The sequence below is a fragment of the Adiantum capillus-veneris genome, chromosome 25 (assembly GCF_014529385.1).
Source record: "Adiantum capillus-veneris isolate H3 chromosome 25, ASM1452938v2, whole genome shotgun sequence".
In the NCBI taxonomy this organism is placed as follows: Eukaryota; Viridiplantae; Streptophyta; class Polypodiopsida; order Polypodiales; family Pteridaceae; genus Adiantum; species Adiantum capillus-veneris.
The window spans coordinates 25,429,608-25,454,599 of NC_140955.1; the positions used below are offsets into that span (position 1 = coordinate 25,429,608).

The window sequence follows — 24,992 nt, forward strand, 5'->3', positions numbered from 1 at the left end:
ATGATGCGTACAAATGCTACCACCTTATCCCTCATATCTTTGTTTTTGAAGTATTTCTTGTGTACCCACTTCTAGACTTGAGATGGCATGATCGTATGGTGATCCATCAATCTAAGCATAGGTTTTCTAATCCTCCTCTATGAGCCCTTTTCAACCTAGGGTATGGTAAATGTTCCTTTCCTAGGGGAGCTCCTAATCTATGATTCCTGGCTAGTCTTGCAGGTGGTTGTTTCTCTACTTGGACCGTTCTTGATGTGGTGCTTCTATCCTGGTTGGATTTGACGTTCTTGTTCTACTCTCATCTTGGTACCGCTAATGGATTGGTGGTATTGGTGGTGCTCCTAGCCTTACCATGGCTTGATAACCACCTATGTTTGCGTTATGTTCTGGTGTTGCATACTACTTGAGCCATGCTTGAAATGATAGCAGTGTGGCTTGTTGGTCTTGTGGGTTGGGAAATGGTTGTCTATTCGTATGCAACGTGGTGTTGTAACATCTAAGAAGGGATTTGTGGATTTGTTAGGGGTATGTGTGGGCTTTTTCTTCTCTTCAAAATCTTGTGTCAATAATTTTCGCGTTATCACTCTTCCTACATCCCCTGGATGGATTGGCTCATATTCTTGTTTGTACTTATCGACAAAAATGATATGGGTTCTTGTTGTTGCAGATTCATATGAAAACAAGTACATGACGTTGTCTTTGCTTAATTCATTCTCATAGGGTTCCATGAAACGATAGTAAGAGATGACTCTCCCATCCCCGTGCTTGTAAATCCCAATATTTTCATGAATTTTAGCCACTCTTGCCACTCTCTTGTCATGAATTTTAGCCACTCTTGCCACTCTCTTGTCATGAATATAAAAGACTCTAGGAAGGTTAATTTTAGGAGGTACTTCTTGGGTTTCCATAACCATCTTCCCTTTTGCTACATTGTCTCCATGCTGATTATAGTTTTATGGGTCTTTGACAATGAGTTAGTGGTTTCCCTCTTCATTGAGGAATCTATCACAATCGCCATTTACTAGGATTATTTCCAATTCTCTAGTAGTCCGTTCTTCAATAAAGATACATTGTCATCCTATAGCATCTGCATACACTAGGGCTCCATGGGTGTTTGTTCCCTTTAGAAAGATTTTTGAGTATTTTGGTTTGTTCAAGAGGGTCTAGGAAGTGTTACCCCCCTGTGCCTTGATGTTGAAAGCCTCCTAGTTATTGATTAGCCATCCAGTGATATGATTTATCAGAACAGGTGGCAGTATCACTACCCTCTTCTATGATTGGTGCTAAGGGATTTATTTTGGCTTGGTTTACACTCTCCTCCATTGATACTAGACACCCTTGGTCTATTGTTACTCTACCGTCTCTCAAAAGATACATGCCCGATCTCAAATACATCAAAAAGGACAGACACTCTCTTACAAAATCCCAACCTCTTACATGTGAGGTCAGCTAGCTCCTTGTGCAGCCCTTGCTCTTGAAACCTTGATACCTATATACACAAGATCAAGCACTTTGCCTCTTGTCCTTTTGAGTGATTAGTCCAAATTTCTCTTCGAAATATTTAATTAAATTTAAAAATTGCAAAACTTTTAAAACCTAGGTCAAGAATCTAACAAATCAAAGCCTAATGTCGATCGTCTACCAAGCCTCACCATATCGATGCTACACAAAGCGAGAGCCACAGACATAAAATGTCAATCCATGGGACGTAGCTAACCCGACTAGTGCATGGAGGCTACAAGAGATAACTAATCTCTCGAAAACCCCAAATCCTATGTGCTCTTGCCTAAATCAAATTTAAATATGTGTCACAAACATCAAAAGCAACTTTCCCTACTGCAAGCTTTACCCAATGATTTTGTATAGTTATGATGCTTTGAATGCAATGAAATTTACTACCTAGAATGTGCAGAGTATCCTCAATGTTCCCATATTCTCAAAATTCATTTTTGACACTCGAGAAAAATTGCACCTAAGATAGAAAACCTATTTTGAGCAGGCTGGTTTTAGCCTCCAAAGCACTCTATGGCTTCCTTAGGACGTGCTCTATCTATCCCTATGGTTGAAAATCAGTTAGATGCATGTATGGTGTGTAGGGAATGAAAATAGCTTGTAGATGGCCATGCGTAAAAACACAACTTCATCACAAGAAACTTATGTTGAAAGAGAGAGATTTCACTTGCGAGCACATTGGTATGTTTGGATTCACATTGCAGCACCGCACCAGGGAGACACGAGCAATTAAAAGTAACACAGAACTTACAGTACTCAGCTGCAACATACGCTCACTTTCATTATCCGGAAAACTTAGGTTCAAATTTATAAAAGTTGGCTTTTATACCTTAGTTAAGGTTTAAAGAATGGATTCCTAGCGATTTGGCTCAACAACAAGGCTTAAGAACTGAATTTAGTTACAAATTTGGAATGCCTTGGCCCCTTTACACTCTTTAACAGTCAATGATGATACGGCTTTGGACTTTTACAAGATTTCTCATTAATACAAAAAGTTGTGATACAATCAATGAGGGTAAAATTAAGAAGGATGTCCTTTTCTTAGTTGAGCAGCTAACATTCTCTCCCTCCTTGATTGTTTCGTCCGCGACACATGTACTTAGGGTGTTAAGCAGTGTGGTCGGGCTTTCTGGCTTTAGTCCTTTTGGCAGGATGTTCCAGGCCACCTTGTTGATACTTGAGGTGAAGCTCTGTATCTTTAGTGGACATGAATTGCACAGTGTTCTTGCTCCTCTGTTCCACTGCTGGATAGCTTACAAATCTTGCTCAAAGATTTGGACCAAAAATCTTTGATCTGTAAGTGAAGAAGCTCGCATAAAATGCCTTGTCAAAGGTCTGTATGTAGTAGGATGGCAAGAACATCACTTGAACCTAAAATCCGTGGAGCGCTTCCTCTGAAGGTTGGCTTGATAGATCAAAGCACAATCCTTTGTTACCTTCAAGGAAAATATCCATGTTGCATATGTTTTCTCCGCATGGTGGAAAGTATGTAGACATGTAAGGAGTATCTTGGAGATCTTCACCAACATGATGCAGGCCAAATCTGGTATTCCTCTGAGAAGTTCAATAGTCGATGAAAGATTGTCCACCATATACTCAAGGATGCCATTTGGTGGTGGTGGAAACCTAGGATAACTTAGCCGGGTGATAGCATGTTTAGGTGGTACCACTTTTTGCACCTTTTGGTGGTACCACCTAGTTTGAGGGAAATTCAACGTTTTTCATATTTAAGAAAAGAGGAAGAGGTAAATTCTAAATTTGCATGCAATATAATTTATGTACCTATAATCTAGATGCATGCGAGCCATTATGGGGTGGAGTGGGTCCCATTTTTTTGAACTTACAATCATCATGGCTTTTGTCCTCTTTCTCCTTTCCTCTCACGCAACTAGCTTGTCACTCAGAATCCCTCATGTACCTGTGTGCTCGCTTTGCTCCCATAGCTCGTGCTCCCCCCATTGCATGGTGTAGCCATCGCGCTCTACCCCCCATTGCACCCGTCACACTCTGCCATAGCCCTAGTGGAGCTCTGCCCCCATTGCCCCCGGCACGGAAGCATAAAGGTTGTAGCAGCACCCTCTACAGAGATGACTCCCAAGAAGAACACTCCATTCAAGAAGCGCAAAAACCCAACTCATAGCACGGAGTTGGTACAGCAGGTGCTCCCTGCAACAAATAGCACAACATAGCAGACCCCTCCAATAGCCACCAGACAGAAGACCCTCCCAACGCATGTGACACAGCAGATGCCTTCAACAACCATGACACAGCAGTCCCCTGCAACCAACACGATGCTACAGACCCCAACAACAAACACGACCGCCAAAACTTCCCTCTCCGAATGCATGTTGCCGGTTGAAAAATATGCTCAAAAAGGTGAGTTCTACATCACGTTTTGGTCGTGTCTATGTGCCTCATGGCAATACATGGCCAAAAACCTATTTTTCAGCATTGGTTGCAAATCATTTTTCTCCATGGCTTTGCTTGTAGCATGGGTGGAGTACTTGGTACTTTCCAGGTTTTACTATTCTAAATTGCAGTGCATGAGGAATATGGACAGAGCATGGAGGGCAAGTTGGCCAAGGATTTAATAGACAAGGACATGTCACATGAATGGTGGTCAACAGTGTTCAAGGTGCCAGAGAAAAAGAAGACTAAGATCTTCCTTCACCAGGTGCATGACCACCTTTATGATGCATGTAGGCTTCTGTATCAGAAGGTCTACCAGGGTGCCCCCTCCAACGGCAAGCTCATGATGAGGTTTGCCAGGAGGTTTGCATATGAATACCGCGATGTTGCCAAAGTAGACCCCGACAGCCATTAGATTGCATGGGCTTTGGTTGGGGATCAAGTATTAGAGGATGTCAACAGCCAGAAAGGGGGGATCAATCGAAAAATACAAAAGTTCATGTCCGATTACGGTGTGAAGGAAGCCCCCACATTTGAAGGACTCATAGAGAATGTTTTGGACGGTCCTGCAGCGTCCAGCCACCTCTACATCACATGTGGATAGCATCTCTGCTCCTCTACACAGCATGGGTGGATAATCTTGCCGATGACCTTGATGAGTAGGCAGTGAAGGCAGAAGAGAACATGAAGTCTGCAAAGACAGTCTTGGCTACAATGCCGGACTTATGATTGCGCAACGAAGGTACCTCCTCAACTTGTGCACCCATCACTGCAAAGGTGGAGAGCCTCAGAGAGGAGCTGAAAGCCTCTCCAACAGAAAATGCAGCTACAATTTCCCAAAAGGTGGCTGAAAATCAGAACCCTTACAAGGGTACTCTCCAAGTCCTTTGGATTCAATGATGCTGCAAGGATGAAGGGGGAGGTGTCAGCCATGCAGGTACTCCAGCCTTCTTTGTCTTTAAAGTGTATAAAGTGCTAGAAACTTCTAAAAAAGGTTGAGAGTTTTCACCTTTTAAGCACTTGCAAGCATTTTCAACCACCTACATGCTCTTTTAAGCACATGCAAACATCTGGAAATACCCGCAAATGCTTGCAGGTGCATAAAAGTGGTTAAAAGTGCTTGCAAGTGCTTAAAAATGCTTGACTATTTAGCACTTGCAAACACCTTAACCACCTGCAAGCACTTCCAAGCACTCTAAAACACGTAAAAATGCTTGCAAGTGCTAAAAAGTGCTTAGAAGTGCCTAAATTTTATGCACTTGCAAGCACTTTGAACCACCATTTGGCACATTAAAGCACTTTGAAGCACTTTCAACCACTCATAAACTCTTGCAAGTGCTTGAAGAAGATTCAAAGTGGTTAAAATTGCTTCAAAATGCTTTCAAAATGATTAAAAGTGCTTTCTACAATAACTTCAGAGCACTTTGAAGCAATTTTAAGACCTTGCAAGCACTTGCAAGAGTTTGCAAGTAGTTGAAAGTGCTTCAAAGTGCTAAAAGGAGCTTCCAAGTGCTAGCAAGTGCCTTTCAAAGTGCTGCAAGTAGATAGATTGAGCACCTGGAAGCACTTCCAAGCACTTTTGAACACCTACAAATGCCAGCAAGTGCTAAAAAGTGCCTAACTTGTATGCACTTGCAAGCACTTTGAACCACCTGCACTTTGAAGCATTTTCAACCACTTGTAAAGTCCTACAAGTGCTTGAAGGTGCTTCAAAGTGCTTAAATTTGCATCAAAATGCTTTCAAAGTGCTTAAGAGTTTATTCTGCAATCACTTCAGAGCACTTTGAGGCACTTTAAAGCATTTTTAACCACTTTTAAGACCCTGCAAGCATTTGCAAGTGGGTGAACGTGCTTCAAAGTGCTAAATAGAGCTTCCAACTGCTAGCAAGTGCCCTTCAAAGTGCTGCAAGTGGACAGATAGAGCACTTGCAGGCACTTGCAAGTGTCTACAAGTACTTGAATGTTCCAGCAAGTGCCAAGGTGCTTACAAGTGCCTGCTCTACTGCTGCTAGGGCCTGCATGTCCCCCATTATGGTTGGTTGTGCAATAATCTTCCTTTGTTTTTAATTTTGTACAAAAAATAGTTTAGGAAATGGACAAGGAGTTTGGTGAGTTCAGAAGGCAGGCCTCCTTCATGAAGGGGTCCAGCAAGTTCATGAAAAGAGAGGGCAGGGCCCTTCTAGTGCCCACTCCACTTGCAAGTCTAAATTTAGTGTGGATACTATTTTATTGTCTAGAAATTGTGTGGCATGTGCTCAAGAACTATCAAGAAAATATGCGGCTAGTGTCTTTCAGCTGACATGTGCCCACAGATACCATCCGTTCTGCTTTTCAATGGTCAGCGTGACTGATCCCAAGTGTGTTGTACCAGACTATAAATGGGAGATACACCATATAGCAAGATGCTGGGCACTTGGGAATTCTTATGAGGAGCTTGAAGGTAGGTTGGTCATTTTATACAATAGAACTTATGCTAATCTGTTGTGGAGACTAATTGTGTGTGTTGGTTTAGCTGAGCAAGTGGCTAAGCAAGAAGCTGCCACATCGTCCATGCATGATGTGGACGAGGTCTTTGACCTTGACGCCATGTTGTTGAAGTACAAGAACTTTGAAGGTGGGAAAATTGTTGAGGGTGGTGACCGAGACATTCTGAAGGAGACAACTCCATCCGCAAGCAACCATGGTAATGTCAGTTTTGTCTATCTGTCTCCTCCAATGTCTGAATCATGGTCACCGTGTTCATTGTTGTCACAATATGCTTCCCAGGTATTGATGCATGTAAGGAGGGCAGTGTAGATGAGGCATAGGTGCCTGAAATGGAATCAACCCTGCAATTTGTAGCGATGTAGATGCAGAAGAAGAGAAAAAAGAAAATGGAGAACGAGTTGTCCCAAGACCCCAAAAGTATTGGCATACTCCCCCAAAAAACCATAGCATGCAAGAAGCTTTAGCTTCTTGAAGCTTTGTATCTTTTTTTTTCATGCTACATTTTTAGATTGTAGCTTTGTATCTTTTTGCCCGACAATATGAATTTAAGTATTCTCTCTTAGTTTCTCTCCATTTGTGCTCTGTAGTTAAAATTCATGTGGTTGGCTCAAAACCCCCAGCGCCCACTGATGAGGTAGAGCACATTGATCGCCAACTTCCTTGCTACAAACCAATGTCTTGCTTCCCAATCCATAGAGGTTTGGCAGTAATTGTAGACTTCAGCAATGTGCTTGCTTGTGTGCATGGTAAGCGCAAAGGATTGGAACCCCCAGATTTAACAACGATGTTCTTTGTCAAAGTAAAGGGGGATGATATTGTCACCTACTATGTACGGAACGATGCAAAATTAGTTTTGCTTGGACTCAGTCAGATAGCAGAGACTTTTTTGTGGTCGTCGCACACATGCCACAATCTTGAGAAGGGTATGGACAAGTGCCTATCTCAAGCCAAGTGTTGTTTGAGTGGGTGCCTGGCACAAAACTGCTGCCCTGTTAGCAATTGGGAATATGGAAACCCCCCTAAAGCAAATTTTTTCAAAATACTTGAAACCTTTTGGCACCTCTTTCCTAAGTTCAATAAGTCTAACACTTTACGACTGGATGATTTCCTTTATAAGATGTACTTCAATGATCCCAGTAACTTTGTCATTCTGCCTGGGATTAAAAAGCAAAATGAGAGGCAGTGGGAAAATTTCCTCAAAGAAGATGTTGCCTCATTTATAATACAGTGGGTTGAGACTCCTGACAGAGCCAAGACTGTTAGGGAATGTCCATTCGATGCCAGGACGAATGAACTTGCACAATTGAACTGGACTTTGGCACATGGAAAAGTACGGGCACAGCAAAAAATTCTTGCACCAAAAATGCCAAGTCCAGCAACCAATTATAAGCGGCCACGTCGGCAAGAATGGCCAAAGCAGTCTACTAACTAACTGCCTTTACTCCTTGAAAAAGCTCCCTGTAAAGCTAACTATCCTTGTATCTAAACCTGGATATACTATGAAGAATTTTGAAAGTCAATTGTTACTGTTGTTGTCAACTGAATTGGGTGTTAAGTGTTGGTTAAGTGGTTCAAAGTGGGTGGTGGTCAATAGTGCTTGTCAAGTAGTATAAAATGCTTCAAAGTGTTGGTCAGGTGGTCCTAAGTGGTCCAAAGAACTGGTCAAGTGGTTCATAGTGCTTGTCAAGTAGTATAAAGTGCTGGTCAGGTGGTCCAAAGTGGTCCAAAGAGCTGGTCAAGTGGTTCAAGTGGTTGTTAAGTGGTGGTCAAGTAGTACAAAGTGTTGTCCAAGTGGTTCAGGGGTTTGGTCAAGTGGTTTAAAGTGCTGGTCAAGTGGTTTAAAGTGCTGGTCAAGTGGTTCAGAGTGCTTTTGAAGTGGTATAAAGTGTTGGCCAAGTGGTTCAGGGGGGTGGTTAAGTGGTTCAAGGGGCTTGTCAAGTGGTATAAAGTGCTTGTCAGGAGGTCCTAAGTGGTCCAAAGATCTGGTCAAGTTTTTCAGGGGGCTAGTAAATGGTGGTTAAGTGGAACAAAGTGTTGTCCAAGTGGTTCAGGGGGTTGGTGAAGTGGTTCAAAGTGCTAGTCAGGTGGTTCAGAGTGCTTGTCAAGTGATATAAAGTGCTAGCCAAGTGGTTTAGGGTGTGGTCAAGTGGTTCATAGTGCTTAACAAGTAGTATAAAGTGCTTAAAAGTGCTAGTCAGGTGGTCCTAAGTGGTCCAAAGAGTTGGTCAAGTGGTACAGGGGGCTAGTAAAGTGCTCAAAAGTGCGTTCAAGTGTTTCTAGGGGCTAGTAAAGTGGTTCAGGGGGGCTGGTAACGTGGTGGTCAATTGGCCAAGTGCTTAGAAGTGCTTTCAAGTGTTTTAAAAGATGTCTTTTATCACTCTGCTATGAAAAGTGCTAGCTTTTCAGAAGGGGTGATTAGCTATAATTTTAGAGGGCAGTAGTCAAGTGATCCTCCTCCCCCAGCTTTGATGTAATCCTTCCTGACTCTCTTTAATATAGTTCACTGCCTCTTTTTTTTTAAAGTGATACTGTTAAAAGTGCTGGCCAAAGTCAAATTTACAGAGATAAATCTTACAAGTTCTCCTCTTGGGGCATGTTGTTATAGATTTTCTTGAATATGTCATTAGACATATCGTATACATTACGCTCACCTTCCCTCGGGGACATGGAAAACCTGATGCATTGCACCAGAAGGGAGTAGATTAGAGCAGTTGGCTTGTTGTCCAAAAGGACATAAGTATCATCTCGGCCATTTACCTTGTCATAGAATAGGCACCACTATAGACACCACTACATCGTCAAGAAAATTGGTCAAACACTCCTTGAACTATTGAGCTTGCCACTTGTACAAGTAGTTGTGTTTGATGAACGTCCCTAGTTTCCCTCGGAGCACAAAAATGAAACTCATCGGACTGAGTTGCTGAACCACGAGGTTTCTTTGACATTTATCTAGACCTTCTTCATCCTTTTCTTGTGTAGGAACCTTGTCAAAAAGCTTGACAGTCATTCTAGAGATACCATCACTCTCTTCGACGGAACACAACAGGAGCCTTTCAATCTCGCAATTAGTGCATGTTCCCAAAAGACATTTGTTGCGGTGAAAAGCACTATCAGTTGGCTTTGGGCACAATACAGACTCCCAGTTCTGTCAAGGATGAAAAAGTGATTTTTGATGCTGTGAATTGCACTATTCCACCACTTGGACTGCACACAAGACACCTGCAAAAGCATGCATTCCATGTAGCCCGTATCTTCCATGACGCATCTGATTGAAGCCTTCCTTCTAGTAAACAAGCTGAACATGGTATTCACAATAGCAGGTGTTGCGGTCCTTCAACTTGCGTATGAAGTATGTCTTCGGACCCTCAAAGCATCTAAGGGACATCCTAATGTTAGGATTAGCCTCTTGGAACCGCATGTACAAGTCCCTCTGCCACACAAAAGACATTTAAAAATACTATAAAGTAATGAAATCTAATTGCAACACTTACATACTACCACCACGGGGTGTATTTTCACAAAAGTAGGTATGACCACCTTTTGCCCACAAAAAAAGTAGGTATGTCATTTCTCCACCTTTTCAAGCAAAGTGAGGTGGGGTTGGTTGAGTAGTGGGAGTTGGTGAAGAGTGGGAGTTGGTGTCCACTAGTGAAGCACTTCAGTGCACTTGGAGAACACTGTGAAGCACTTTGGGGGCACTTTTAAGCACTTTGCAGCACTTTGTGGTATTTTCAAGCACCACGTGGCACTTTCAAGCAACCTGTCATGCACTTTGGGGCGCTTGAAAGCACTCTGAAGCACTTCAATGCACTTCACTTTGTGGCACTTAATAGCACAATGAAGCACTTTACCAGCACTTTGGTGCACTTTGAACTATATTGGTGCACTTTGGAAGCACTCTAAACTACTTGGTGACACTTTGAAGCACTTTGTGGCACTTCAAAGCACTCTGAGGAACTCTGTGGCATTTTCAAGGACTATGAAGCACTTTATGTCAGTTTCAAGCACTATGAAGGACTGTGAAGCACTTTGGGGAACTTTAGTGCACTAAATAGAAATGTGTGACACTTTGAAGTACATTAAAGCACTATAAAGCACTTTTTGACGCTTTCAAGCACTCTAAAGTACTTTGAAGCGCTTTGAAACACTTTGAAGCACTATGCAACACTTTAAATCACTTTTGGACACTTAAAAGCACTCTAAAGTGCACTTTAAGGGCTCTTTGAAAGCACTTCAGTGCTATTTAAGAGCATTCTGAGGCACTATATGACACTCTGCAGCACTCCAAAGCACATTGTGCTACGCCCGCAAACATTTGTAGTGGCTATGTAGGACTAAGAGAGAGAAGGGGGGGGGGAGAGAGAGAGAGAGAGAGAGAGAGAGAGCGAGAGAGCGAGAGAGAGAGAGAGAGAGAGAGAGAGAGAGAGAGAGAGAAAGAGAATGGGCACAAGAGACGGAGGGACCCATTGAGGTAGTGCTGCAGAGAGCCCAGAGGAGTGGCGGCGAGAGGGAATTTAAATGCGCAGGCAGTTTGCTGTTTTAAGATTTAGTATTGAAGTGAAATGGAATTTCCAGCCCATCTAAATTCCAACCTCTTAGCCAAAAATATTTTATCTTTCTTTTATATGAAATGAAAATGTATAACCCACCACCCATTTCATCTCCTCCCAAAGGAGTGTCCAAGACACTCCTTTTTGGTACCACCTAAACATGCTATCACCCAGCCAGGTTGGCCGCTTTTGCTGAATGATGAGGTGCTATTGCCAACTACAAACTCTTGGTATCGGACACTGCACATGATCTCGCTTTATAGTTGGAGATGCATTTGCATACAAGATGAGATACCTGGGGTGTCGGTTTAACCAAATCTCCCGCCATTTTGGATGTACCATTACAGGGTTGGCCTCAATGTCCTTGAGCAGTTTTTCTTTGATTTGTAGCACTTCAAACCTGACAAGTGGGAAGGGGAGAGCCTATTGATGCCATTCTCCATTGATAGTAGTCGGTGTGAGAAGATTGACATTGATTGAGTGCAAGATGCACTCTTCCCACTGCATCGGTTCTTTCCATATATGCTATGTCTCCTCTTCCACTTGTTTCTTTAGTGCCTCTTCTTCCTCTGCAATAAGGCTTTTTGGTTGAGCTAAGGGTTTTTCTTCTTCTTGAGGAATATCTAGCTTTGGGAGAGCTTCTTGAGTGGTCTCTGCTTCAAAATCCATGAATTGCAAGGCATCTTTCTCTCCCATTGCAGTGTCTGTTTGTTCTTCCCTTGAAGTGGAGCACGTGCCTTGGTTGCCTCTTGAGCTTTGCTGAGTTCTTCTTTGAGTTGTGCAACTTCGCTTTGATTCCCTTCTTCTTGTTGCATAAATCCAATGGAGATCGCTCATCGTTGCATCTATTCCAGCTTTATTTCCATCTCCATGTCTTAACCTTTAGCTCTAAGGTTTTGTAGGCCTCATCCATGCCTTGTAGTGTGGCCATGGTCTAGTTTAAGGTATGGTAGCCTTAGAATATAAGGTACCTATGTCATTTTGTAAAAGGAACTTTATCATAATCGAGTTTTTGAGCTGCTATTAATTGTGTGTGAGAGAGAAAGATAGAGAGCGTGAGCTTCATCTTGACGATACTTCATGCTCTCTCATTGCATTGGAGATCAAATTGCACCATTGTGATATGCTCGGAGAGATCTACGCAACAATGCCACACATTCCCCACAAAATGGAGCACACATGCTGACACATCTACAAGCTATTTGTGGTTGTAAGTGTATCAAACAATAGACATAAAAATTGAAACTTTGCTCTGCTTGCTTGTAATGTTGTCCTTTAAACATTTTTGGATCTCTGCACCTATAACTTTCATTTGTTATTACTGAGCTTGGAAATGGCCACTCTCCACTTCTAAAACTAGGCAGTGCAACCTTGGTGACAATGCCCCAATCCTTCAAAGATTTTGGTGGGCCATAAAAATGATCATAAACAAATATTTTCTTTTCTGCTAGATAACCATGAGTTCTCCCTTTGTAAATCTCTTCCCAATGGATCCATGCCAGACATCTAAATTATCTATGGCACGCTATATTGGCTATTATTCCTCTATGCTTGAGGGATACACGTCTCTAATGAGCATAGTAGAAAACCACAAATAAAAATTATTACAATCAAGTAGAGAATGTTACCATATACATGTGGTAGTGATGTGTGCGAACACGCTAGGACCGCCGGGGCATTTTTTCCCTCTTTAGGAGGTTTTTTCCCCCGTGCATTATATATACGCCCATCACTCTAGGGCTATCTATCTTTCCATTGCACACCAAGTAAAACACTCTCTATTGTGTGCCTTGATCTTCCTTCATCTTCTCCAAGCTATGTGCGTTTCTCTGCAACCCTAATTCCAACAATTGGTATCAGACCAGGTTACGTCCTCCCGGGCTTAGTCGCCAGCTGCTCTAGCACACGTCTGCTCACTTTCCCCGATTGCAATGAGGTTTGGCGAGTGTTTGCAGGTCGACAAATATTTTGGGTAAGCTCATAGAGCTTAGTCTACTCAGATTTCTGATTCGGACTCATTTCAATCTCCGTTTCCACTAAAGGCAAGTCTGCACACGCAATTTTGTCATTTTGTGTAGAATTTCTATCAGTGTCGTTTTCTACATAACAGGTGCCTTACAGTCTCCTACGGTTTGTGCTATATAGCACGTGTTGTTCCCGCTCCGTTTCTCCTATTTTCATGTAGTTTTCACATCAAGTGCAGCATTTACCATGGTTGACAACAACACAGATGTCTTCAAGATGTTTGTTGTTGAGGACAGGTTGGATGGGGACAATTACCCTATGTGGGCTTAAATGATGCAACACGTTCTTGTGTCAAAGGGCATCTAGAATATTGTGCAGGGCATTGATGTGCGTCCTAGTTCTAAGGATGTAGGCGATGTTGAGGATGTTGCAGGTCTTGCTACAAGGATTGTTGCTATTAGAGTTGTTTTGCCTACGGCAGAACAAGCTTGTTGGGATGTAAGGATGTGCAGGCTCATGCATTGATTGCGTTGTCTGTGAAGCGCACTATTGTTCCTCACATCCGTTCAGCAAAATCTGCAAAACACGCTTGGGATATTTGGTTGGTCTTTATGCAAGTCGCAATGAGGCTAAAATTGCTTTGCTGCGTAAAGAGCTGGAGTCGAAGATTATGCATGAGGAAGATGATATGGACACTTTCCTCACTAGTGTCAAGGATATCAATGAGCAACTTATTTCTGCAGGTGAAGTCATTTCAGATAGTTCCCTTGTGTAGACTATTCTTGATGCCTTACCAGATTCTTACCAGACTTTTGCTAGTACTTGGAGACTTATTACCCAAGGAAATCCAGAAGTTGTCAAGTTTGATGCATTATGCACATTGCTGTTGCAAGAGTCACTTTCCAAAAAAAACAGGACTAGACAGCGTGCAGTTGAACGGGCTTTTATTGCTTCTCAAAGAAAGTGTGGTAACAGCAATGCATCCACTTCTTATGGTTCTGCTGCGAGTGGCAAAACTTCTGTTCCCAATGCTTCTGCTAGCAGCACATCGTCTGGCAATTCTGGTGATAAGGACAAAAAGAAGATGCGTTACCATTATTGTAAAGCTAATGGTCACTTGATCAAGCAGTGTCCTAAGTTAAAGGCCAAAGAGGATAAGAAGAAAGAGGGTGGTTCCACTGCAAATGCTGGTTCCACTACAAATGCAGCCATTGTTGAGTCTTCTGTAAAAGGAGATTGTAATGCCGATGTTGATGCAGAATGGTCTTTTCGTACAGAGTGCACTTACAATCCTGCTCTCCATGATGCATGCATGTCAGTTGCTGCAGATTCACATGTGTGTTATTTTGACAGTGGTGCTACAAAGCACATTACCTCACATCGTGAATTGTTCACCTCTCTCAAGTCTGTCCCTCATGGGAATTCAGTCACTTGTGCCAACAATGCCTCTTATCCGGTTCAGGGAGTTGGAAAGATTGTGCTACTACTGCTAATGGCAGTTCTTTTGCACTTATTGATGCACTTTATGTACATGGGATCAAGAAGAATCTTGTGTATCTGCACTTGCTAGACTTGGACTTGTAGTCAAATTTGTGGATGACAGATATACAGTTCATGATCTCAGTTTTGGTGATGAAATCGTTGCATTTGGGCTTTTGTATTGTGGGCTGTATAAGCTCACTTATATGACAAGTGTGGACAAAATTTTACAAATGCAGTTGCAGATTCAAGGGCTATTTCAGATGCAAAACTTTTGCATGTACATTTTGGTCATGTATGTTGCTTCTTTGCCGCCTCTTGAAGCACCTATCAAACATGTTTGTGAAGGCTGTATTTTGGGTAAGATACAGCATTCCAAGTTTCCAAAGGATGGTTCAGTTCGGGCCACATGCAGGTTGCAGCTTGTGCATAGTGATATTTGTGGGCCCATGCAAACTCCTTCCTTGGGCAATTACCTTTACTTCGTGACTTCCATTGATGATTACTCTAGGCATGCATGAGTATTTTCTCTTAAATTGAAGTCCAAAGTTTTTATGTGCTTCAAACAATTTCTGGCTATGACTGAAAATGTCTCGAAATGTACTATGGGCACCCTCCGTTCCGATTGAGGGGGGGAGTATATGTCTCATGAATTCAATGCATTTCTGGCTAGTCGTGGGATAAAACACCAATGTACGGTGCCTTATACACCTCAACAAAATGGTGTTGCTGAGAGAAAAAACAGGTCACTTGCGGAAATGGCACGATGTATGGTCAAAAGTCAAGCTTTGCCGCATTCTCTTTGGCGTGGACCATCATGTGTGCCACTTATGTACTAAACAGGTGTCCTACAAAATCTTTGTTGTCTATTACTCCATATGAAGCATGGTATGATAGAAAGCCTTCTATTGAGCACATGCGTGTTTTTGGTTGTTTGGCAAATGCTTTGGTGCCACAAACACAGCGTAGAAAATTGGATGATAAGGTTGTCAAATTATTTTTGTTGGTTATAGTGCTGAAAGCAAAGGTTACAAGTTGTATCATCCGCAAACAAAACGTATTCTAGTTTCACGGGATGTAGTGTTCGTGGAAGGCTCTATTCAGCATTTGCTGTCATGTACTAGAGACAGTAGTGTAAGCTCATAGGACATCTATGACACTTTGTTGCCTCTTTGCAGTGGTGGAAATACGAATGTAAGTTCCAATGAGGCAAATGTACAGCCTATGAGGGTTTCTGAAAAATGTTACAGATCAGCCTATTACTGATGCAGATGTACATGATGTACTTGATGAGGAAAGGGCTGAAAATGAGCAGGCTAGACGTATGCCAAAATGGCTGGTGCACACTTTGCGTGACAGTAAATTGGATGCACCTTTGTCTAGTCGTACTCATTCAGGCTCTCACCGTGCATCTTATGCATCAGATTGTTATGCTTTGGTTGTGTCTAGCTTACATGACGTTGAGGAGCCTCTATCTTTTGATGAAGCACAGAATTCAGAAAATTAGATGGCTGCCATGCAATCAAAATATGATGCACTTATAGAAAATGACACATGGACTTTATGTGATTTGCCTCCTGGAAAAAAGGCCATTGGTATAAAGTGGGTTTACAAGTTGAAAAGCAAGCCGGATGGTGAGATTGATCTCCATGAGGCTCGACTTGTTGCAAAGGGTTATGCATAGCAAAAAGGCATAGATTATGAACAAACCTTTGCTCCCACTTGTTGTATGACTACTGTGCGTTTTCTATGTGCATTGGCATCTCATTTTGGTTGGGATGTACATTAATCAAACATTGTTACTGCTTTCTTGAATGGTGACATATTTGAGGAAGTTTATGTAACGCAACCTCGCGGTTTTGTCAAAAAAGGACAAGAGGACAAAGTGTGCAAATGTAACAAGGCTTTGTATGGGTTGAAGCAATCTCCTCGTGCTTGGTATGAGAAAGCTGACACTCATTTGGTCAAACAAGGCTTTTGTAACAGTCCAACAGAAAGTACATTGTATGTAAAGCGTGAGGGTGATGTACTTCTCATTGTGGTTCTTATGTAGATGATTTGTTGATCACTGGACCAAATGAGAGACATATTGCTGAATTTAAAGCTGATTTGAATGCTACTTGCAAGATGAAAGATTTGGGGTTGTTGCATCATTATTTGGGCATACAATTTAAGCAGTGTGATGGTGGTATTGCCTTGTGTCAGAAAAGTTACATAGAGATATTGCTATGTAAGTTTGGACTTGAGGATTGCAAACCTATTGCCACTCCTATGGAAACAGGTTTGAAGTTGAGTCTACATTATGTTGGTGATCCTGCTGATGTCACTCTTTACCAAAATATTGTTGGCTACCTCGTTTATGTATGCAACACAAGGCCAAATATTCAGTTTGCAGTTTCATAGGTCGGCAGATTTATGCATAGCCCAGAGCCTAAGCATTGGCAAGCTGTCAAGAGTATTTTTCGCTACCTTAGTGGCGCTTTACATCTTGGCTTATTTTATCCCAAGGGGGGATCATTGCCGTCAGATTTACATGCTTTTTCGGACTCAGTTTGGGCTGGTTGTTTTGACACATGAGTGTCCACAAGTGGTTTCTGTTTCATGCTTGGCAGTTTATGTATATCATGGTTGAGCAAGAAGCAACCTACTGTGGCCACTTCGAGTTGTGAGGTTGAGTACAGGGAGTCTTCACAGCTATGGTTGAGTGTGTATGGCTCATACGCCTTATGGTTGATTTGGGTGTTGGACAGGGCCCTGCCAACACTATCTACACTGACAGTTAGAGCGTATTGGCAATTGCGAGCAACCCATCATAATCTAATACTAAAACATCAAAATGTTTATGCAAACTACTTATGTGCAATTAGAATATGCCAATGATATAATTGATGCGAGGAGTCCATCCAAACTTACAAGACTATGATCAGGCTCACAATGGTGGCTAAACTCTTAACAATGGCCAAAAAAAAGACTTGGTCTTTGCCTTCATACATAACTACAAAGAATAAAATATCTAATCCATAGAGTTATGGGAAATTCTACCATAACTTATTTGTTCGTACCTCTTTGGATCCTGCAAAGACGTTTTGTTTTCTAAAACCCCTTAGTATTTATACACATGTAGGTCAACAGGTTTGAAGTCATGTCAACCCATGTGATAGCATACACAACTTAAGGGTGACCGCTTCACGTCCTTGGCAAATATAAAGTAGACATTTCTCCGCTTATTCAATATCAAAAAATCTTTGCTTTTCCTAAGCTTTGAGAAACATGTAGGCCCATTACCAATGGATACTCAATGCATGCAAGTCTCATGGTCTTACACACCGTGACCCCATGGTTCCCATCCAGAACTATATTCTCATTATCAACGCAAATTATTTGGACTATTACTTTGCATACATATTCAAGGATGAAATTGTCCATTTCTTTAGATTATTGCATCCTTGGTTGCACCAAAGGTTGTTCTGTTTCAAAGAGGGAATGTAGGAGACTCTTGATAATGATCCTCTTGGGCATAGGACGCCATGGGCACATTTCAGAGAGAGCTTCGGGAGGTTCTCCAAGATTTGGGAGGTAAATCTATGATAAAAGGATCCTGAAGGCTAAGAGAATAAATATAGACGCCGAGAGAATTCCATTCTTTACATGGAGCATAGAGTCTAGTCATGCATGAATGCAAAACAAATCTTTGTTCATTGTAACCTCTTGAATTGTGACATCCACACTCGATTGCATGTGCCCGTCTCAATCCACTTCACCTATTTGCCACATGGGCCCTTTACCAGACCATTATCCTCCTGAGAGGATGGGCCCTTTGACATAGTACTCAATTAAACCATTATCCTCTGCCCTCTACAACATACAGTACTCAACACTTGTAACACATTCATGTAACATCTGACACCCAAGACATGTCAGACAGGATCACACATTGGATAGCAAGCCTCTGTCTAGGGTAGAATTCCAAACAAATTCATGTCTATACCTCAAGTCCCCACTCCTCGAAGCGAAGCCACAAGAGCACCACCTCACCACACAGAACACATGGTAAAAGTGAAAGAAATAGAGGTAGTAATCACTTCCATGATCACGACCTGAACTAGGACTCTGCCTACCTTCACCTTTACAGATGGCTTAGAAAGCACAAGCACATGCAAACCACCAAAAGACTTTATTGCCAACTTTCACCTGAGAGCATAGAGAAACACTTCAACCACCTTTCAGCTGATGGCAAAAGTGGGACAAGCTCAGCAGGTAGAAGGCACACCATAAAGGCAGAACCACTGAGCCATAAACACAACTTCCACAATACAAACACTTTCATCTTTAAAGTGATCAGCAATCATAACCAAGACCAAATGACAGATCTTAACACACCAATCAAATGCATTCCACAGACGAAATTAATCACTCCACTTGTCACAGAAATTATCCCTCTACTTGTCATTAAAGCACACTCCACTTGCCACTGCGATTAATATCGCTAAGGTCTGCAAAACAAACAAAAATACTTAATGCAAAAACTTTCCATCCATATAAAATAAAATTCTGACATTACATGATACACAGCAAAAAAAGCCTTAAAACTTGGATCCAGAGGAATCCAAACAGCTAGTTCTGGCTTGAGTTTAGTCAATAGCATAATTTAAAAAGGGCAAATTATTCATAGTCAATGGGTCTCCTCCAAAGATTCTCTACAGCTTGTCCTCATACTCAGAGAGGGCAGTGATCTGTTCTTTCAACCCCTTCCTCTTACGAATGTCAACAACCAGCTGAGCAGCCTGAGAACCCACTTCCATGGGGTCACTGTTCATCATGTCCCAATGGTCAAACACACACTGCGGGAAGGCTTGTCCAGAGGTGGCAGCACGGAGTGTACCTGAGAAACCAAAGGACTCGATAACAGGCAAGTAAGCCTTGATATTATAAAGTGGGGTACCAGGACGCTGTATCTCTTCGAACACATGTCCTCTCTTCTGATTGAGTACTCCATAGATACCTCCAAGTGCTTGCTCAGGGGCTTGAATTTCCACAAGATACACAGGTTCCAAAAGCCTTGGTTTTGCTGTGAGTTGAGATGCATACATGACACGTCGTGCTGTAGGGATAACCTGACCGCCTCCTCTGTGGATGGCATCAGCATGCAGGACAACATCACATACCTCAAAAGCTATACCCCTCATGTTCTCCTCAGCAAGGGCACCCTCCTTCGTGGCCCACTGGAAGGCAGCAACAACAGAATCCTTGATTTCATTCAAGTACTGCACTCCTTTACACATGTCCACAACTAGATTTGGTCCAGTGGTCTCTGGACCAAAGCACCAAATTTTCTTAGCCAAGTCCTTATCCCACCCAAACTCCTCTGAGAGAATCTTACTGCGAGCCTTTGGATCATCTCTAGGACCAATGCGCCCGTCATCTATTGCCTCCGCAAGTCCCTCTTCTAGAGGCCTTGCCTCAAAGTACAGACGGTTGTGCTTGTTAGGAGACTTACTCATAACTGTATGATGGGATTTTTCAAGTACAGTCTCCCTGAATGACACGACAGGATCTGAAACCACAATTTCAGCACCCCCCATAAAGTCATCCTGCAAGTCCTTCAAACAAATCTCAAGGTGAAGTTCTCCTGCTCCAGCGATGATGTGTTCGCCTGACTCTTCAATTGTGCAAACCACCATAGGATCAGACTTTGCAAGACGTTTCAAACCTTCAACAAGCTTTGGAAGATCAGAGGCAACTTTACACTGGACAGCAACACGCACAACAGGCGACACAGAGAACTTCATGGCCCTGATGGGATGCGCATCAACTTCTTTCTCATTTGTCAGAGTGGCATTCTTGGTGATGTATTGATCGAGACCAACCATAGCCACAGTATTTCCACATGGCACATCCTCCACAGACTCTTGTCTCCTGCCCATCCAAATGACCGTCCTCTGCACACTCTTAACATACAAATCTTTCTTTTGGCCTGGAATATAATTGGGTCCCATGATTCTTACCTTTGAACCAGTGGAGACCTTCCCAGCAAAGACACGTCCGAAGGCAAAGAATCGACCCTTGTCAGAAGCTGGAATCATCTTGGAAACATACAGCATGAGGGGACCCTCTGGATCACAATTCCTGATAGCATTAGCATATTGATCATCCAATGGCCCTTCATACAAGTTTTCAACACGATACCTTTGGGCCTTTGCAGGAGATGGAAGATGAAACACCATCATCTCCAGCAAGGCATCACTGGCTGGAAGCCATGTTTGCATGACACGCTTCATCAAAGCCTTCCCCCTGAGCTCTTTTTCATCACCTTTCAAACCAATTCCAAGTTTAGAGAGCATCGGCCAGAGCTTATCTTTCTGATCATTCATACAAATGTTAATAAGCTGCTTGATTGGATTGTAAATAAACTGCACGAAACCCCTCTGGCACGTGGAAGTCCCTGTGTTTTTAGTAGTCCATTTCTTGGTTGCAGGGTCAAAGTAGTTCTCACCCCAGAGTCTTTCCATCATTTTAGCTTCATCCACTCCAAACTTGGCGGCATACATCTTAGCAAAGTTGGTAAGTGTAAAAGCCCATCCATGCAAACCCGCAGAGAATGCAACGGTACCTTTCTCTGGATAAACCTGAACATCACCCAAGAGAGGATCTTCATATGTTGCCATGATAACATTTGCATTCTCTATCACCCTCTGGAAAGTCTGATACGCCTCTTCACCTTCAACCTGTAGCTCAAGAAAGCACCTGTCCATTTTGTTGACTGTAAGAACAGGCCTGATCCTCTCACCCAGAGCCTGTCGAAGGACAGTTTCAGTCTGCACACAGACACCCTCCACACAATCTACCACCACCAAGGCACCATCTGTGATGCGCAAAGCTGCAGTAACCTCTGAAGAAAAGTCGACATGGCCCGGAGAATCAATTAGATTAATCAAGTAGTCATTCCCATCCTTCTCACCCTTGTAATCTTTCAAGGATTTTTCAGACATTTCATAGTACAGGGAGATCCCAGTAGATTTGATGGTAATGCCACGTTCAGCCTCATCTTGACGGGTGTCTGTCAGGCGCACATCTCCAGCGACCTCTTGAGCAATGATACCAGCAGCAGCCACAAGAGAGTCTGTTAAGGTAGATTTCCCTGAATGAGATCAGAAAAAAGAATTAGTTTTTCTACCCACAGCCTTGGCAACCTTAAAACCAACCAGAAAACCAACTCACCATGATCCACATGGGCGATAACAGACATATTCCTAATGTTGTTCTTCTTGTCCATGATCCTACGCAGCTCTTCAGTTGTAAACTTCACCTGGAGACCACATTACAAAATCGGTCACCCAATGGGTCTGCTATATAAGCCTTGTCTCCTGTCATAGACACAAAACCCAGAGGAGCAGCTGTACTTACCATTTTGGCTGACTTGTAAAACTACTCCCAATGTAAAAATCCTTTACAGAGGTACACCCAATACCTGTAGCATGGAAGAGTATGTTGATAGATTAAGTTTAATTCAATTTCAACATTCTGCAACACAGCAAATTGCACCAAGCAAAAGTCTGTTAAGACAATTACGAAATAATCGGCCCCACGAAAGGTGGAAAAGCACAATTCTCTCTGACAAGCTGTTTAAACGATGCAATCCTTACGATGACTTGAAAGAACACACTACTTCAAATGACTTCAAAGAAACCGCGCACAGAAAACTGGTGCAACAGAAAGAGTCAGCTACAACTCTGAGATCCACAAATCAAGCTGAACAATTACGCATAATGATCGCCACAAGAGCTCTAACACAAATCGCGAAAGGAATGAAAACAAAGACAGCTGCAACAAGTTGAAGGAAATGGTGGACGAGCATCACTGAGGCACAAGATAGGAAGTTACCTGGATCTGAGCTTGGCCGCGCAGCACTCCAACTTCTGGGAGTGCGAACGAAAGAGGCCCCCTTCAGAAAGCGGTAGGGTTTTTGAGTTTCTCCTCCGTCGAAGGTTTTAACCCGTTCTAATTCCGCTTTGGAGTCCGCGTTGCACTTTTTCACGACTCTGACGGTTCACAAGTAGGCTTAGAGTCCTTAAGGCAGTGCCATGCTTTGATTACTCGATTGGCCTAGGATCTTTTTGTCAAATGAGCCCAAACGCTGCTCCACGTATCAAAATCTTAGCCTTTTACTACTAATGCAGATCTTACGGTGCTCAGAAGTGGAGATATGTGCTTTTCACAACCTGTTGCCAGCGATAGACTGCCGTTGCTTTTCACATAGATTGCATTCAGATTCAATCTTGACAAGGCTTTCTTGATTGCATTCAAATTCAATCTTCACTAGGCTTTCTGTCCCAAATGACAGAGAAATGAAAGAGCTACAAAACGATTGGCCTAGGATCTTTTTGCCAAATGAACCCAAGCGCTGCTCCACGTATCTAAATCTTCACTACTCGATTGGCCTAGGATCTTTTTGTCAAATGAGCCCAAACGCTGCTCCACGTATCTAAATCTTAGCCTTTTACTACTAATGTAGATCTTACGGTGCTCAGAAGTGGAGATATGTACTTTTCACAACCTGTCGCCAGCGATAGACTGTCGTTGCTTTTCATATAGATTGAGATTCAATCTTGCCTAGGCTTTCTCGATTGCATTCAGATTCAATCTTCACTAGGCTTTCTATCCCAGATGATAGAGAAATGAAAGAGCTATAAAACGAGCTTAACATGAGGCTAAGTTGAAGAAGAAGAAGCTGGTGTGCCATGATCATGAGCGATGAGGAGAGGCTGGCAGCAAAGATCTCCCTTCTCCTCTATGTTCTGCTACCTGTCGTTCATGCCTTCGACTCTTGGCAATTTGTACCTAACCTGTGGACTGCGACCTCCATCTGCCAACTGCGACCTACTCTCAGCAATCTGTACCAGGTTTGTGGACTACGTTCTCGAAACTGCGTTAATTTGCAACAGGTAATAATTAGCTACACCTTTCAGACGAAATCTTTTTTTACATACATATTTTATATGTTGCCATGGATATGAGAAGACATATATGTGGTTGCTAAGTGGAAAGAAGAAGAACAACACAAAAGCAGTGGTGATGGTAGCATGATAGCATATTTGAATGAGAAAATCGAGATGAGGGTAGAAGTTACAGAACAATGATGGAGATCGTAATAGACATGATTGACACAAGGATGGAGATTGGGGTGGACATGATTGACATGAGAGAAGATATGAAACATGAAGAGACCATGACAAAAAGGATAAATAGAAGGGAAATCAGCCCGTCTCATTCTCTGAGCAGAAAGAAGGCCCTACTCCGCCCAAAATTCACTATGCATGATTTTGAGCTTATCAATGAACCTGTAGCCAGAAAAGGATGGCCAGAGACAATCAAGAACGAAGTTGAGGGCATGTGGGTTGTCTTAAATTGAGAGAGAAGCTTCTTAAAAGGGCGATTTCTTATGTGATTACTTGGTTGGCCTAAGGGCTTTTTATCAAATGAGCCATCAACCTCCTCCCCATGTTTGTCGAGTTCATTAACGTCAGATCACGGTCATCATCCTACGGTCAATCGGACATTGGCAAAATTGCGCAACTTTTCATACCCAATTGTGTGCTTTTCAATAGTCTATATATCGGTGCTAATCTAAGGCTTCTCAAAAAGTCAACTCAAGGCCACAAGAAGTTCTCGATCACCATCTTCAACACCGAGAAAGTTCTCTCTCTCTCTCTCTCTCTCTCTCTCTCTCTCTCTCTCTCTCTCTCTCTCTCTCACACACACACACACACACACAGAAGAAGTGTCTGGACCACCTACAACAATTGAATTGTCAATGATTATTTCACAACTGGCATATTATAAAACTGGTTGATGTGCCACCCATGCCATCACTCAACAACCATATCCCGTACATGCTCTCCTACGACATTGCTACGGCAAAGAGTTTTTCTTTTTGACTAGACAAATACATGCGCTTACCAAAAGGATTTGTACCAAGTCAATAGAGTACACAATAGTGGGTTACTTCAAGAAGATGCATATTCAAGATGGTAGCATTCTCAATGTGAGAGTGGGCAGTGGACTTGACAACACATGTGGAGTTCAATGACTGGGTAGGGGATGCAAGGCAACAAACTTGAGCATCACCGGAGGGGAGTCTGATGGGAGCAAGAGAGGTTCTAGCGCAAGCAATAGTACAGGGCTGAGGGGCAACGAGGTTGCTCCATGTAGGAGTCGAGGTGGGGATAGTCATTCAAGGATACCACAACAATGTGAGTTCCAGAGATACAAGCAAGCGTTAGGGTTTGTAATCTGCTTCTAAACCTCCATGCCGATGTGTTTACTTGGTCAACACAACCAGTCTACAAGGTAGGGCACGGCTTTCGTTCCTTATCATTTTTGGGGAGACACAGTGTCAACTCTCCACCATACTTCTGTATGACACTTATGTGTGACGCGCACTAAATGATCTACATTGTTTTTCTTTTTCTTGTTGCATGATGCATAGGTTTAACTACTCTTGTTCTATTGTAGCTCAACAATGGTGGAGTCCTCTGCGTTCCAAAGTTGGAGGATACCACTGTTCATTATCCAAGTTAGTGGTACATCTCA

The 24,992-nt window shown here is 42.6% G+C and overlaps 1 protein-coding gene across 2 annotated transcripts; it reads right to left on the bottom strand.

Annotated features, from left to right (window-relative positions):
• Window positions 1-18,916: 18,916 nt before the first annotated feature.
• LOC147424592 (elongation factor 2) lies at window positions 18,917-22,358 on the bottom strand. 2 transcript variants are annotated; one of them, XM_086500475.1, is made up of 4 exons: window positions 22,284-22,358; window positions 21,807-21,870; window positions 21,621-21,708; window positions 18,917-21,540 (listed from the first exon to the last, which is right to left on the bottom strand). In XM_086500475.1, the coding sequence occupies exons 2-4, from the start codon at window positions 21,807-21,809 to the stop codon at window positions 19,100-19,102; spliced, it is 2,532 nt and encodes an 843-aa protein (XP_086356601.1). In that variant the 5' UTR covers window positions 21,810-21,870; window positions 22,284-22,358; the 3' UTR covers window positions 18,917-19,099. The 2 variants fall into 2 exon arrangements, with proteins under 2 accessions (XP_086356601.1, XP_086356602.1); XM_086500476.1 differs by having other exon boundaries at window positions 21,807-21,923; window positions 22,284-22,321.
• Window positions 22,359-24,992: the final 2,634 nt, after the last annotated feature.

What these genes read in the sequence shown, in the direction of transcription:
- LOC147424592 (XM_086500475.1), bottom strand. An exon ending in TATCGCCCATGTGGATCATG is followed by an intron (nt 21,541 to 21,620) that starts GTGAGTTGGTTT and finishes GATCTCATTCAG; the next exon opens with GGAAATCTACCTTAACAGAC.